The sequence below is a fragment of the Heptranchias perlo genome, chromosome 21 (assembly GCF_035084215.1).
Source record: "Heptranchias perlo isolate sHepPer1 chromosome 21, sHepPer1.hap1, whole genome shotgun sequence".
NCBI lineage: Eukaryota > Metazoa > Chordata > Chondrichthyes > Hexanchiformes > Hexanchidae > Heptranchias > Heptranchias perlo.
The window spans coordinates 21,665,986-21,681,913 of NC_090345.1; the positions used below are offsets into that span (position 1 = coordinate 21,665,986).

The window sequence follows — 15,928 nt, forward strand, 5'->3', positions numbered from 1 at the left end:
GAACACATTTATTCGCCCTCATTCCATAGTACACAGGGAAGTTGTATTTCCACATTGTGTTAAAGCATAATGGTCCCCACAACAAACTTGTGGGACTTTGTTCAGTTGGAATGGTTAATGCACAATCTGCATGGAACTTGGTAAGTACCAACCAGTCTGCAAACTATTCATGGAGGCCTACATGAAGCAAGCACTTTCACATGCACCCAGATCCTTGAAGAATGGAAGATTAGACCAGCATTGGATGAACAAACAGGTTATGTAGAAAAATGGTTCTCTTCCCAAAACCATGCAAAGGGCAATGAACATAGGAACAGGAGTAGGCCATTCAGCCTCTCGAGCCTGTACCACCATTCAATTAGATCGTGGCTGATCTGTATCTCAATTCCATTTACCCACCGTTTATCCATATCCCTTGATACCCTTGCATAATAAAAATCTGTCGATCTCAGTCTTGAAATTTCAATTGACCCAGCATCCACAACCTTTTAGGGGAGAGAATTCTACATTTCCACTACCCTTTATGTGAAAAAGTGCTTCATGATTTCACTCCTAAATGGCCTAGCTTTAATTTTAAGATTGTTCCCCCTTCTAGATTCCCCCACCAGAGGAAATAACTTCTCTGTATCTACTCTATTGAATCCTTTTGTGATTTTAAACACCTCAATTAGATCACCCCTCAACCGTCTAAACTCAAGGGAACACACCCCATTTTATGCGACCTGGCCTCATAATTTAACCCTTTAAGCCCCGGTATCATTTTGGCAAATCTGCGCTGTACCCCCTCCAAGACCAATATATCTTTACTCAGGTGCGGTTCCCAGGACTGAACACAATATTCCAGATGAGGTCTGATCAAAGCTGTATATAACTGAAGCACAACATTTGTATTCCAACCCCCATAAAATAAAGGCCAACGTTCCATTAGTCTTAATTACTTTTTGTACCTGTTCACTATCTTTTAGTAGTTTATGTACCTAGACACCCTCATCACTTTGCTCCTCCACAGTTTCTAGTCTCTCGCCATCTAGAAAATATTCCCATTTGTCTTTCTGTGATCCAAAGTGGATGACCTTGCACTTCGCCACGTTAAACTCCATCTGCCACAGTTTTGCCCAATCACTTAATCTGTCTATGTCCCTTTGTAACTTCCTGCTCCCATCTACACAACTTGCTGTTCCTATTAAATTAGTGTCATCTGCAAACTTAGATATACTGTATAACTCTTTATTCCTCAAGTCACTAATATATTTGGTGAAGAGCTGAGGCCCCAGTGCAGATCTGTGGGGAACACCACTTCTAACATTCCACCAATCAGAGTACAGTCCCTTTAACCCTACTCTCTGTCTTACCTCCCAGCCAATTTTCAACCCCTGTCCTACGTTTACTTCTAATATGCTCTCATTTTTGTTAGTAATCTCTTGTGCGGAACCTTACTAAACAGCATCCAGTCGTCCATATAGACAACATTCATAGGCACTCCTCTGTCCTCCTTGTTAGTGACCGACTCAAATCCATGCTGACTCTCTTTCAGCTCGTACTTGTTCAAATGTTCAGTCACTCTGTTCCTAATGATAGATTCCAGTAACTTCCCTACAACTGACATTAAACTATCAGGTCTGTAGTTTCCTGGTTTCTCCCTCTGTCCTGTCTTTAATGGAGTGACATTTGCAATTTTCCAATCCAGGGGCACAGTTCCCGAATCTTGATCACAAACAATCCTGCAAGATCGCCACTGTACTTGGATAGGATCTCTGATGTCTCTTCAAAACCAGGTGGATCCTAGGAGCCATCTGCAAATTGTTCCAATCTTCAAGAAGTGCACTTTCCACCGTATGCACATCTGTGCCAAAAATCCCAATGTACCGTTGAATTGTCCTTGCACCAAAACTGTTAATCACAAAATATAAGTTTTTATTTCTCTCAATTCAAACTTTAGCAAATAAAAAGTGAATTCATAAACCAAAAATAAGATTGGTGCTGGAAATGGTCCGGAAACAGCCATGTTTGAAGGTCAATAGGGGTCTAAATTAAAACATACTCCAATCCCTTAACATAACTGAAGCATGACTGTGTTTCCACTGACTTGGGTGTCCTGCACTGTTGTGTACAGCAATTTGCCCAGACTATTTTTTTAAAAAAGAAACCTTTTGAAATAGGCCGAAAAGTATTAATATTAATTCATTATAACTAACTTTGAACACTGATGGTGACACTTGGGTAATTTTAACCCCAAAGAACGGGTGGGTTGAAGGCAGGTGGGAGGTTAAAAAAGCAGCATTTTGAAGCGGGACCGCAACCCGGCTCCAATGTGCCCAATTCCGGTTTATCCCAGGCACGTTTGGATGCGTACACATCCGAAACCCGGCAGTCCGTTCCCATTTAATGCCAGCGGGCAGATTGTTAAAGGGGCAATTTACCCCATTGAAATAGTTGAGGCACTTAATTTTTTTGTGGATTCTAAGTCTAAAATGAATTTAATTTCACCTGCATGAGTGCCCCACGGTTTCTCAATCTCACCAGTGAAACAGAGGTGAGATTCATGCAGAAGTTGATTTGGCCTTTTTAAACGGTGGGTGACACATCTCAATAAAAACTTAAGCATTGCAGCTGGTCTCTCATTTCTCTCAGGACAATGTTTGGCTGAGAGTTCTCCTTGTGTTGAGACTCTGTGTTCTTTGTTGAGACAGCTTTATGAAGACTGTGGAGCCTCAAACTGACAAAATCAGGATTTTTAAAAATTCGTTCATGGGATGTGAGCGTCGCTGCCGAGGCCAGCATTTATTGCCCATCCCTAATTGCCCTTGAGAAGGTGGTGGTGAGCCGCCGCCTTGAACTGCTGCAGTCCGTGTGGTGAAGGTTCTCCCACAGTGCTGTTAGGAAGGAGTTCCAGGATTTTGACCCAGCGACGATGAAGGAACGGCAATATATTTCCAAGTCGGGATGGTGTGACTTGGAGGGGAACGTGCAGGTGGTGTTGTTCCTATGTGCCTGCTGCCCTTGTCCTTCTAGGTGGTAGAGGTTGCGGGTTTGGGAGGTGCTGTGGAAGAAGCCTTGGCGAGTTGCTGCAGTGCATCCTGTGGATAGTACACACTGCAGCCACAGTGCGCCAGTGGTGAAGGGAGTGAATGTTTAGGGTGGTGGATGGGGTGCCAATCAGGCGGGCTGCTTTGTCCTGGATGGTGTCAAGCTTCTTGAGTGTTGTTGGAGCTGCACTCATCCAGGCAAGTGGAGAGTATTCCATCACTGGAATGAGAAGGGCGCAGTGGATGTATTTGAGAGGGCATCTGAGGAGGAGGAAAATGAACAGCCATGCCGTGCTGTGTTGGGATCTGCTGATGCACAAGACAGAGGTGCGCAACAAGGACCTGGAGAACAGCAGAGGGGGCCGAGGTCGCAGGAGGCACTACCCACTCGAGAGAGTATACAGGCAGAGATTGAGCTTCCTGGACCTTTCCTGAGGAGCAGCGCCTATGCACGCTCAGATTGAGTCGGCAGCTGGTCGCAGACATCTGCAGCCTCCTTGAGGAAGTGCTGCTCCCCACTGGACCTGGTGGACACGCATTGCCCATTCATTAAAAGTAATGCCAGCCCTCAATTTCTTCGCCTCTAGGTCCTTCCAGGGTGCTACCGGTGACATCTCCAGGGTGTCTCAATTGTCTGCACATAAGTGTATAAGGCAGGTGACGGATGGGTTGTTTGCCAGGGCATCTGATTACGTGAACTTCCCCCGCGAGGACATCAGCCAGAATGAGCGGGCAGTGGGTTTTGCTCCTCTGGCTTGCTTCCCACGGGTGCAGGGTGTAATCAATTGCACACACATGGCAATACGAGGACTACCACAGGAGCCAGGAGTCTTCATAAGCCGAAAGGGGTTTCACTCAATCAATGTACAGTTGGTGTGTGACCACAGGAAGAGATCTCTACAGGTGTGCACCAGATTCCCTGGCAGCTGTCATGATTCCTTCATTTTGCACGAGTCCAACATACTGTATCACTTCCAGACAGGAGACAGACTTAATGGCTTGCTCGTCGGAGACAAGGGATACCCTTGCAAATGTGGCTCATGAGGAATCCTCCAAGGAGGCGCAACAGCGATACAACCAGAGCCACACAACCACCCGGTTTGTCATTGAGCAAGCTATAGACATGTTGAAGATGTGCTTCAGGTGCCTGGATGGGTCTGGAGGATCCCTTCAGTACTCGCCAGTGAGGATGTCTAGAATAATCGTGGTGTACTGCGTCCTGCACATCACAGTGCAGCAGAGAGGGTTACAGCTGGAGGAGGACAAAGGCACTCATCAAGCATCCTCTGCTGGCGGCAACGATGAAGAAGAGGATGATGAGGAAAATGAAGATGGGGCACCCATCACTAGACCATCCACACACATTTCTGCCAGGGATGCCCTCATATCTCTCAGGCTCTCATAATGAGAGTTGAAAAATATAGAAATTGAGATACCTGCCTGTCACAACCACCACCACGCCACCCCTCCCTTTGTACAAAACAGTCCTTTAACCACGCATACACCCATTGCACATTCGCCCAATTGTATCGTCATGTATTGGCATTTATGATTAAGCAAATGAAAGGGTGACTTGACACTCTGGACTCAATAATGGGCAAGATGTGGTAGTGGTGATAATTAATAAATGTAATGAACCAATATAAAAAAAAGGATAATGAACAATTCTTCAAACACCCTTCTGCATACCCTTGGTGAACTACAATTGCTTTAACTTGCACTTTCTACCACTTCTACGTGGTGCATCCCCTGTGGCTTCAGCAGAGGTAGTGGAAGGTTGCTCAGATCCCTGCTCTGACTGCTGAGTTGCTCTTGACCTACGACCTCTGGGTTTGGAGCCCGTGAAGGCTCCGCCAAAGTGTGCTCCATCTGTATCTGTGTAGGGGCAGACACGGGCCATCTGGAGAGGAAGCAGCACTGCAGATTGGGATGCAGCAGCAACAGGTGAGAAGTGGGAGCACTTTGAGTTGAGTCCCCCACTTCCATGTCCCCTCTCGCCATTATCCCTCTCCCAGGCCCAACGCCATATCCACCACTCTGCTGAAGAGCAGCTTGGTCCATAACAGTGATGCCTTGTAAGGTCACGGATAAGGTATCTGTCATCCTGTTTAAGGCGGCAGACACATTGGCATCCAAAGTCTGCAAGGCCATGGTAATGGCCTCCATAGATTCATTTGAGAGCTGTGCTTGAAGCTCGGTGGAGGCGGCCGCTCTCTCCATTGCAGACATTCTCGCACATACCTGCGATAACAATCCACTAGTATTGGAGTTGGACTCCTCCGTCCTCCCAGCTATTGTGGAGAGTCTGCGTGGCACATTTTCCAGTACCTCGCAAAGGTGCAGCTGTACCTCAATCATTCTCCTCCTCAACGATGGCCCCCGAGGTTCAGCATCTGTGTCCAGCTGAGCAGAGCTTGGAGAGGAGTGCGCCCCCTGACGTGGACTCTCCGCAGTTGCCCCTGCCACCAGTGTCTGCTCATGCTCACTTGAGTTGTGAATCACCAGGTGACAACCCAACTCTCTGCTTAACAGGACCCACCAAAGTGCCAGTATCTACGCTGGTGCATGGCTGTATGTCCTGTGACCGTGCACCCTTAGAAGGAATGAGGTCCTTTGAGGAATCAATGTCTTCCATCTCGCCACATTCTTCTTGAGACCATGAAGTCCCTGGAAGATGACAGAAAGCAATGTTAATTATTCATGGGCAAAGTGACAATCTTGCCAATCACCATTCTAAGATCTGTCAGAGTTCAGTCTTTGATGAAATAAAGTCATCATGTGTGTGAAAGATGATAAAGTTCTGTCGCCACGCATCTGCGGGTTCCCAGCCTCTCCATCTCAGATGGATAGGGATGCAGCTGTCCCACTCATCTCCATGGCCGTCTCCTCCGCATCTGTGAGCTGGACTATCTGTGGTGATCCACCTCCAGTCCTCGTCCTCTCCCTTGCATTTTGCGCTGTCTTCTATAAGGGGAGAAAGAGCAGACCTGTGAGTGGCTGAAGGTGCCGTATTCACCCGACGAATGCATTATTTTGGGTGAGGCTGACTATGAAACGGATGCATCAGAGGGTGACTATCGGATGAATGCCTCACATTGCATCAGGTTGGGGTGAGTGGCAGTGGTGGGTGCATAAATGGGAAGGTGAGGAAGTGCATAGAAAGTGAAGGATAGTTGATACTGAAACTTAACTAGAGGACTGATGTGATGGAGTAGGTGAGCCAACACAGAGTGAGTGAGGTGGAGCTGCACAACACAGGATGTGGGTGAATCAGCAAATATACTCACTTTTCCTGATCTTGTTAGGTCTCTAAAATGCTTCCTGCACTGCAGCCAAGACCTGGGCACCGTGCTCCTGCTGCTGACTTCTTCTGCCACCTCCAGCCACGCCGCCTTGGTGGCAGAACCAGGTTTCTTCCTCATCACTTGGATAGATGATCTCCCTCCTGCTTCTCACAGCACCCAGCAATACTTCAAGTGACACATCCGAGAACCTGGGTGCTGCCTTTCCTCTATGTGCATCCCTCGCTTCACTTCCTCCTTTCTCCTCCAAAATCCATTTTTGCATTGGCCCTTTGAATAGTGGACTTCAGATCGTATCATGTGGGTGCGCAGTACACCTGCTGAGCAGCTTAGAGATGCGAAACCCAGAAGCAAAATTAAGTGCCTTCGATTTAGTTGCAATCGCAACTTCTGGGTTTCCCACGCGGTTATCTACCCACCCGTTGAGTTTCCGGCTCTAGGTAAAAATATGCCCATGCTCTTTGTTGCATTTACCTCACAATGAAGCTGCCAGCAGTGGCTTTGATCTTGGTAGTGACACTAAGCTGAAGGAGGTCACTACTCCAGAGGAGCAGTGAACTACTAAAATAGCTACCTTTTTAGTTTTACAGTCTGCTTTTATTTCTGAGCATGTAGCAATGTATTTTTTTTAACTTGGTAGCTTTGATTAGAAACTTCTAACCTTTTGGAAGTCCACAATCACAAAGTTGTTACTGTGACTTTCAACAGCTGTTGTTTTTTGTGTTACTGCCAGTGCTGTAGGATTTACCCACACAGTAAATGGGATGGATTCTAGAGCACTGGCAACAATATAGAAGCGATTCAATAATATAAATCTGACATAGAAAAAGCATTGCAGCAGATGGCAACATTAAGAGACCTAATGAGTTAAAGTGCAAGGAACAATTTTAAAAATGTGACTCTGTGTATATAAATGAGCTTGTGTATCAAATCTATTGGTAGAAATGCTATTATCTTATTAATTACTTCTTGGTGCAAGAATATAATCAGAAATTGGGAGTACAATGGTGTAAATATATGTATATATCAAGAATGATGTGGAATGACATGTATTTGAAATACGAAACGAAAAAGCTCATCAGAGATGTTGTCATTTGATTGATGCCATTCAAAAACATTAATTGTGCTATAGTTTCATAAATAATGCCAATCTGAGGTATTCCACCAAGTCATTGAGATGCTTTTGATTCTGTTACTTGTTGATCAGCAGACAGCATGTAACGGAATAGAATGAGATGTAGGCAATTTGGCAGGTCAATTACATTAGTTTTCATCTATTCCATGGGGTTTGGTTTTCTGATTCTTTGTAAACAACTCGGCTTCCTAGGAAGAAGTATTGCATTTAGAGGTGAACGAGGCAATGACGAACCACCAATAGAAATGATTAAAGTGTCCCATTTGAAGTAAGTATGGCTGTGTTCCAAAATGCTCTATTATCCATTTAACCTTGAGCTTTCACGCCTTCTGTTTTTATAGTAATAAAAATTGCTCACTTCCTCCACTGCTATTCTGTTCACAGTACTGTATCAGATATTTAGAGGTAGAATGAACAGTTGTATTTAACCTTGGAAATGTTGTTGGCTGATCCTATTGATAGCTGAATCATTTAAAAGACACCATGCTAATTACATTACGTAAATTTGTGAGCATAGTGCATGTTCATTTTGTGCTTTATGCTTTCTTGTGCATGTAGTCTTATAATAAGAACTGACGTTTGCACTTTTTGTAGCTAGATACTTACATTGTCATTGATTTCTGGCTGATACCTCTGAAGGGCAGAGCACCAGACATTTGCAGACGTTTCCTTACCTTGGTTATATAAATATTAAGCAAATGGGCTGTTACTTTATCAAATTACAAAATGCTTAAATAGCTCTTTATGCAAAGATTTTATGTGCTGTGACTTATTCACTAAAAGTCACAGTTTATGTGATAAATGCTTTGCTGAAAATATCATTCAGACCAAAGGATGATGTATTTGTTTTATTTAGGCAGTTCTTGGTTGTGGTGTTCAGAGACAAACCTTTGGAACTGTGGGATGTTAGAACTTGCACTCTCCTTCGTGAAATGACAAAGAACTTTCCTGCAGTAACAGCTTTGGTATGGACCCCATTTCCATTTGCAATATAAAAGTTTTCTTGTAAATTGTGCTGCTTGTATGGTTGGGTATATATATTACATTTCAATTAATGTAAAATTGCTAAACACGGTACAGTTTCAGTAAGCTAGTTATCGTTAAGGAGGTGATCATGCTGTAACTCAGAGCACTTAATTAGGAAGATTTTTACTCCAAATTAATGTTACCCCTGAGGATTAGCTACCAGAGTTTTCTTATCTTTTACACTTCAAAATTCATGCTCTGATTGCTAAGAAACAGCAAAGGGAGTAATTAAATCATGCAGGCCAGGAAGGTCCTAGGTTCAGCCCTGAGTTAGCTGATCTCAGCAGGGACGGCAGTAGGATACAACAATTGCACTCCTAGGATAGGAAGAGGAAAATCAGTATGTACTCCTGCTTGTGATTGCTGTCTAGCAACCTCAGATGGAAGTGTTTGATTGTTGGGTGCAGACAGCATTAGGCTCACCTGTGATGCTCCATGCAGTTGAATAGCCTGCCAGATGCTCTGCCAATGTTCACGTATGATAATGCCACTTGGATGAGGTACTGGAGTGCAACTGACACCCCAGGAAGGAGTCGTCCATCTTCAGGTGAGTAGATGAGAAAGAAAATTGGCAGAGAAAATTAGCAAGAAGAGAAAGGTCTTTAAAATGGTTCTGTCCTGTACGCGTTACTGGTTGAGAATTTGTTTTGTGTTTTCATTAGTTGAATTTTAATGTCTTAACCTGGTACTACCTTAAGTGTTTTAGAAGCCCAGCTTCAAATTGATTTTCAGTGAAAATTGTCTTTTCACCCATACATCATTTCTGATGTATGGGTGTAGCCCCTTTTCTGACACTGTCTTGGTCTATTATGGATTTTCCCCTTTGTTTTCCCTGTGAGAATGGCAAAACAGTTACTTACCACAAGGACTGTGTAAACCGTTATCCACAGGTGTGATTGTGATGCAGTGTACATAGAAGTTGCTAGGTAGGAAGTTATGTTCACTTTGACACTGACATAATAACAGGCCACATATTTAATACAAACGTGGTAAATCCAACTGGCTGAAGAGGAAGAAGACGTGAAAGACTGATCAAGAATGGCTTTCACGTATGAGAAATAGAATTCATTTGATAAAATGAGCCGCACTCAGAAAACAAGAACTGAGTCCTAAGGAGATTTAGTACAATTCACAATGAAGAAAAAACATGCTAAACAATTCAACCCACATTGGAAATGAAAATTGCTGCAGTAAGGAAAGTGGGACACCCTTCTAAACAAATAGTTTTCAAAATGAAAAATAACACTCAAAAAATCACTGGAAAAATGCTGAAAGCAATGTAATGCAATTGAAAACAAAGAATTGACCCAATTTAAAATAAGGATAAGGAAATGAGCATCAGCTGATCCAAATTTGAAAGGCACACTGAAACCATAACAAAGTGGCAACGAGAGGTCCTGTATGAAAGTGTTCTCCTGGGATCCATACTTGTGGTCAATAATTAGAAAAAAGATTTCTTCACAAAACAATTCAGAATACCTTATCTTAGAGCAGTAACCCACATTGCACCACAGTGAAATTAGATAGCAACCTTGTGTGACAGCTGAAACTGTCACCATAATAACACAGGAACACTAGAGAATAGTGACAGACTATTAAAAAGATAGCTAAATCCAGGAGGTTAATAGAAAACTTTAAACAGTTGTGTTACATATACAAGAGAGAAAGAAAAATAGAAAGTTCTGGAAATGCACAGGTTTATTTATCAGCATCCTAAAGAGAAAAAGTGAGCTAACATTTGCGTGGAGACTCACAGTTCTGTTGAGGGTGCCTCTACTCAAGATGTTAACCTATCTTCTCTGACCAATCTCTGTATTTTCAGCATTTTCTGTTATTATGTACTATTTGGCTTGCTATGGTGTTTCTCAGTGTGCAAAAGGACAGGTTACATTGTATTCAGCTTTGAACTAGACTGATGCATCCTTTGCAGCAAAGCACTTGCAGCTAAGCTCAAATGCTTTAATACTTATGTGATGAAGGTAAAAAGCTGGCAAAATTGATTTTTATCTTTTTTTTTCTTGTAAGTGGACTGTGACGGAAGAGGGGTAGGGTTGCAGAGTCAAATGCAGAAACGTACATTAGCTGCATTCCCCTCCTCAACGTCGCTTACCACATCTAGAAATTCCCTCTAGCATGAACAGTAGGTGGCTCTTTCACATATGATTGACAAGCCTTCTCACATGGCTTCAAAGGAAGCTTTAGAAACTATTGTGGGGGGGGGGGGGGGATGTGGAGGCTCCAGAATTGGGATCAAAGACAGTTGATGCTCACCATCAAGTAGTAGGACATGTGTTGTTCATTCATCAGTAAGCGATTGATAGACCTCTAGCAGCGTTGATGTTTTGTGTTCTTTGAGGAATTGCCACTGTTTTCTGTTCCTATGCCTTTAAACCTATTTGGGGCTGTGGGTTCAAACCCAGCTGCTATTATCAGTTCTTAGAGTGCACTCCCTATCCCATTTTGATAGTCTTCTCCTGAAAGTTAGAAACACATTTTTTCTAAAATATATAAGATTCAAAGTAGAAGTCTGTGGAAGGGCAGATAGAGAGGAAAAGGCCCAGAGTCCCAACAGGCTGCAAGGAAAATTGAGTGTGTGTTGATTTGATGAAACAAACATTGAAGGGCAGAGAATTAACATGGGTAAAAGGTCGAGGAGAAGGATAAGAATCTTTATATTTAAAAAAAAAGCCCATGGTTGTGGCCTGTTAAAGTGAAAATTGGTGAGGTTATAGTGGCATGCATTAAGAACTATTGATTTTTTTTAGGTGATTATTATATTAAAAATTTTGTTTGTAGAAGTATATATTGGGGGTGGGTGAGGAAGCAATATACTGCTGAAAGAAATAGGGGGGAGAATTACAAATGTTTGCTTACAATAGCTAAGTAAGTGTTTTTTTTTTGATTGGCTCAATTTTCCCAGGAACCGTTCAAAATGATTTGTGCTGTAATGGACATGTCAAAATTTTCCCATGTCCTATGGGCACGCGCTAGATGGAAAACTTGTGTATAAATAGATATAAATGTTGGTTTGTTGCAAAAGCTTTTTTACCTGCTTTAACTCTGCAAGATTGATCAAGTATTGTGGGATCTATATCTCTAATAATGGTCACTGAGTCCGAAATATTTTTTGAGTTTTTTGCTTCTGAAAATTCAGATTTAAAATCAAATCAAGATCAGTTTGTACCTTAAAATAAATATGATGTGGAGATGCCGGTGATGGACTGGGGTGTACAAATGTAAGGAATCTTACAACACCAGGTTATAGTCCAACAGACTATAACCTGGTGTTGTAAGATTCCTTACATTAAAATAAATAAGCATCCAGTACTTGCATATTTATTTAGACTAGTAGATTGTAGAGATGATATAGTAACAGAGTTGACATGAGTATTTTCATAGAATCATAGAATGTCACAGTACAGAAACAGGTTATTTGGCTCATTAAGTCTGCATTGGTATTTTTCTCCATATGAGCTAATCTCTTGGTTGCTCCCATATCCTTTATTATTATTCTTTTCAAACATCTAGCTAATTCCTCTCAAAGAATTTATGGATTCTTCTTCAACAACAGTGTGTGGCAGAGCATTCCACATTCTAAGCATGCTCTCAAGAATTTTTTAAACCTCTTCTTTAATTATTTTTCTGATTATCTTAAATTCATGCCTTTTCATACCTTCTCTCTGACAGGGTAAATAGTGATGCATTGTTTCTATCATAACCCGTCAGAATCTCGAAGACTTCTATCAAGTCATCCCCAAACTTTCTCAGCTTCAGTGGAAAATGCCCTAACTTCTCGAGTGTCTGTTCATAATTAACTAATCATTACTGGTAACGTCCTATTGAATCTACACTGGAACTTTTCCATTTTTTAAATATATTATTATATATTACTTTATATTTGTTTACAGTTAACTGCATCTGCTACCTATCTGGCCATTCTGCTAGCCTTTCTATGTCCTCTTGCGGACTTTCTCAAATCTCATAAAAAGTCGCCATTACCCCCGCGCCCCCCCTCCCCCCACCCTGGTTTGGTGTCAGGTGTCATCAGTAAATTTGCTGTTGCTCCCTCAGTTCCTAACTCCACATCATTTATGTTCACTTTTGTGTGGCTTTACTAACATTTCATGAATAACTAACACATTCACAAAATTATAGTATGATCTAGAATGGCTCCCAGAAGCACTTGAATCTTGGTTTCAGTGTTGATTATGGCAACATAAAATTATACTAAATGGGACCAATTCCAGATGAATGTGTAGAAGAAATGCACAATTGAGGACTGTGCTAAGTTTTTTAAATTACAGGCCTGGTGTCACACACCACTGGAAATCACATCATCCAGTACTAGAGCAAACATGATGTCACCAAAGTTCTGTAAGCGTTTTATTAAATCCAGCAAGACTTGTATGGTCACCTTATTTTTTTAAAAATTCATTTTTGGGATGTGGGCGTCGCTGGCAAGGCCGGCATTTAATGACCAGACCTAGTTGCCCTTAAGAAGGTGCCGGTGAGCCGCCTTGAACCACTGCAGTCCATATGGTGAAGGTACTCCCACAATGCTGTTGGGCAGGGAGTTCCAGGAATTTGACCCAGCAACGATGAAGGAACGTATCGTCCAAGTCGGGATGACGTGTGACTTGGAGGGGAACCTGGAGGTGATGGTGTTCCCATGCACCTGCTGCTCTTGTCCTTGTAGCTAGTGGAGGTCGTGGGTTTGGGAAGTGCTGTTGAAGAATCCTTGGCGAGTTGCTGCAGTACATCCTATAGGTAATACACACTGCAAACACAGTATGCTGGTGGTGGAGGGAGTGGATGTTTGAAGTAGTGGTTGGGCTGCCAGTCAAGCAGACTGCTTTGTCCTGGATGGTGTCGAGCTTGTCTAATATAGTCATTGCGGGATGATGTTATAGCTGACGTCCATGCCCAGATGGTGACGTAAATGGTACAAGAGTGATTTCTGACTTTTGATAAATCAGTTATATATATTTTGTGTAGAAAAAATTAGGACTATTCTTTTAGATAGATTGAAAATACAATAGAATTCACTACGCTTCTTTATCTACAGGAATGGTCTCCTTCCCACAACCTGAAGAGTCTGCGCAGAAAGCAGCTGGCGGCCCGAGAAGCCATGGCCAGACAAACTGTTGTCTCTGATGCGGAAGCCAGTAATGTTGAGTCGCCTATGATCAGGTGACGTAGAAAGGCTGGCTGGGTACTGTCGCCGTTAATAGGTTTGATTTTGCAAGGCTCTGATGGCATGGCGTGTAGCGGGTAGCAGGCAGAGGCCAGAAAATGAGGTTGCATTACCAGCATGCATGGGCCTACTATACCACTGTGTATAACAATATTTCTCTCTTTACGTTTGAGTTTCCTTGTCAGCTGTTCTAGTCCCAAGAGTGATCTCTTGCTAAATAAGAAATTAAGGAACAACCCATTAGTTTTTGCTTCTCTCTGGTTCTTGTTTGTCACTTTTGCTATATTTGATATTAGGAATGATGGTGCACTAGTGTGCCTTTTTAAGTGATTTAGCTTTTAAGTCAGTTGACTTCACCATGCATGCATTATTACGATTGTCAAGAAAGATTAAGATGTATTAATTGTGAATTCAATAAATCTAATATTTTAATTCTCCAGTTTGCTGCAGGAGGCAGAAAGTAAAGCTGAAATTGGCCAGACCATTTCTGCACGTGAGCACTTTATATTTACTGACAACGATGGACAGATCTTCCACCTGACTGTGGAAGGAAACTTAGTGAAGGACGGAGCCCGAATTCCTCCAGATGTAAGTACAATTAAGAACAATTCTCGCTGTGAAATAATGGGTTTGTTTTGCATACTGTCTGAAGGGCCGTCAAAATGAATGATCTATCAAATGACCCACAAGTAGAAATGACAATTCACCATCTGGTGTAATAAAAGCAGATGCAAAATTCTGTGCCATTATTAGTAGTGGTGCCTATTAAACTGATATTTTGAGTTTGCCACTGATATTAATTTACAATTTTCAATGGGCCAGATTTTGCTGTACCAGGGCATCCAATGGCATAATTAGACTTGACCCTGTACCCTTCAGCTGAAGACATTTTTGCCCTCTAAGTTGCTGAAAGTGTTAGCTGATAACGGCGCAGCGAGGGAAACAGGGCATCTGGGACCTGAGTGAACAGGGCAACCAGCCATATATCTCCTTAACCAATCAGATGGAAGGATTGAGAAATAAACAGCAGAAGGACTGAGAAGGAAGTGTAGATTAGAGTGGGTGAATTCAATGTCAAATCAGGTACAGAAAGATTGGATTAGCAGAGAGATAGAGAGACAAAAAGAGACAAAGGAAAAGTAAAAAAAAAAAAATCAATTTTTAAATTTGACATTTTAAAAATCTCCAACAACAATTAATACCTGAAAGAATGAGACTCCACACTTGTAATAGTTGATTTTCAATGCGAGAGGTTGATTGGCAGTAATTAACAATTATCAAGTTGTTAATAGGGTACCTGCGTTTGAAATGATGAGACTTAAATTTCTGTGGCCAGTTTAGCTCGTATCTACTGCACAAATACAGCAACTTCACGATATTCAATGACTGTCAGTGATGAGGCAGACAGTGAAATGCCTTCTTTGCGAAGCTAACGCCAGAGCGTCACAACTCGCACAGCAACTTTTGAGTGTTGACATTTGGCTCTGCTCCTCACCTGAAGTTGCTGTACCATTTACGCATAAATAATAGCGAGTACCATTAGCCTCACCGTTATTTTGACAGCAAAATCTGGCACAATATTTAGAATCAATGCACAGCCTTAGGTGAATTTAGATGTTTATTTCTTACAATTGAAACAAAAGGAGAGAATGCTTAAGGTTGAATATAGAGATATGAGACTGGGTTAATATTCTTGAATGCTGTTTGCATTTAGAAATAAGGGATTACTTAAGCAGAACATTCATAGAGTCATAGAGTCATACAGCACGGATAGAGGCCCTTCGGCCCATCGTGTCCGCGCCGGCCATCAGCCCTGTCTACTCTAATCCCATATTCCAGCATTTGGTCCGTAGCCTTGTATGCTATGGCATTTCAAGTGCTCATCCAAATGCTTCTTGAATGTTGTGAGGGTTCCTGCCTCCACAACCCTTTCAGGCAGTGAGTTCCAGACTCCAACCACCCTCTGGGTGAAAAAGTTCTTTCTCAAATCCCCTCTAAACCTCCCGCCTTTTACCTTGAATCTATGTCCCCTTGTTATAGAACCCTCAACGAAGGGAAAAAGCTCCTTAGTATCCATCCTATCTGTGCCCCTCATAATTTTGTACACCTCAATCATGTCCCCCCTCAGCCTCCTCTGCTCCAAGGAAAACAAACCCAATCTTCCCAGTCTCTCTTCATAGCTGAAGCGCTCCAGCCCTGGTAACATCCTGGTGAATCTCCTCTGCACCCTCTCCAAAGCGATCAC

At 42.4% G+C, this 15,928-nt stretch overlaps 1 protein-coding gene across 2 annotated transcripts in view; it reads left to right on the forward strand.

The window, feature by feature from the left end:
• wdr11 (WD repeat domain 11) overlaps nt 1–15,928 on the forward strand; it is a 101,537-nt gene that overhangs the window by 55,356 nt on the left and 30,253 nt on the right. For both annotated transcript variants that reach the window (XM_068002253.1, XM_068002254.1), the window contains exons 13-16: nt 7,656–7,731; nt 8,320–8,428; nt 13,555–13,679; nt 14,124–14,271. In XM_068002253.1, coding sequence (XP_067858354.1) covers nt 7,656–7,731; nt 8,320–8,428; nt 13,555–13,679; nt 14,124–14,271 — 458 coding nt within the window. The remainder of the gene's footprint in view (nt 1–7,655; nt 7,732–8,319; nt 8,429–13,554; nt 13,680–14,123; nt 14,272–15,928) is intronic.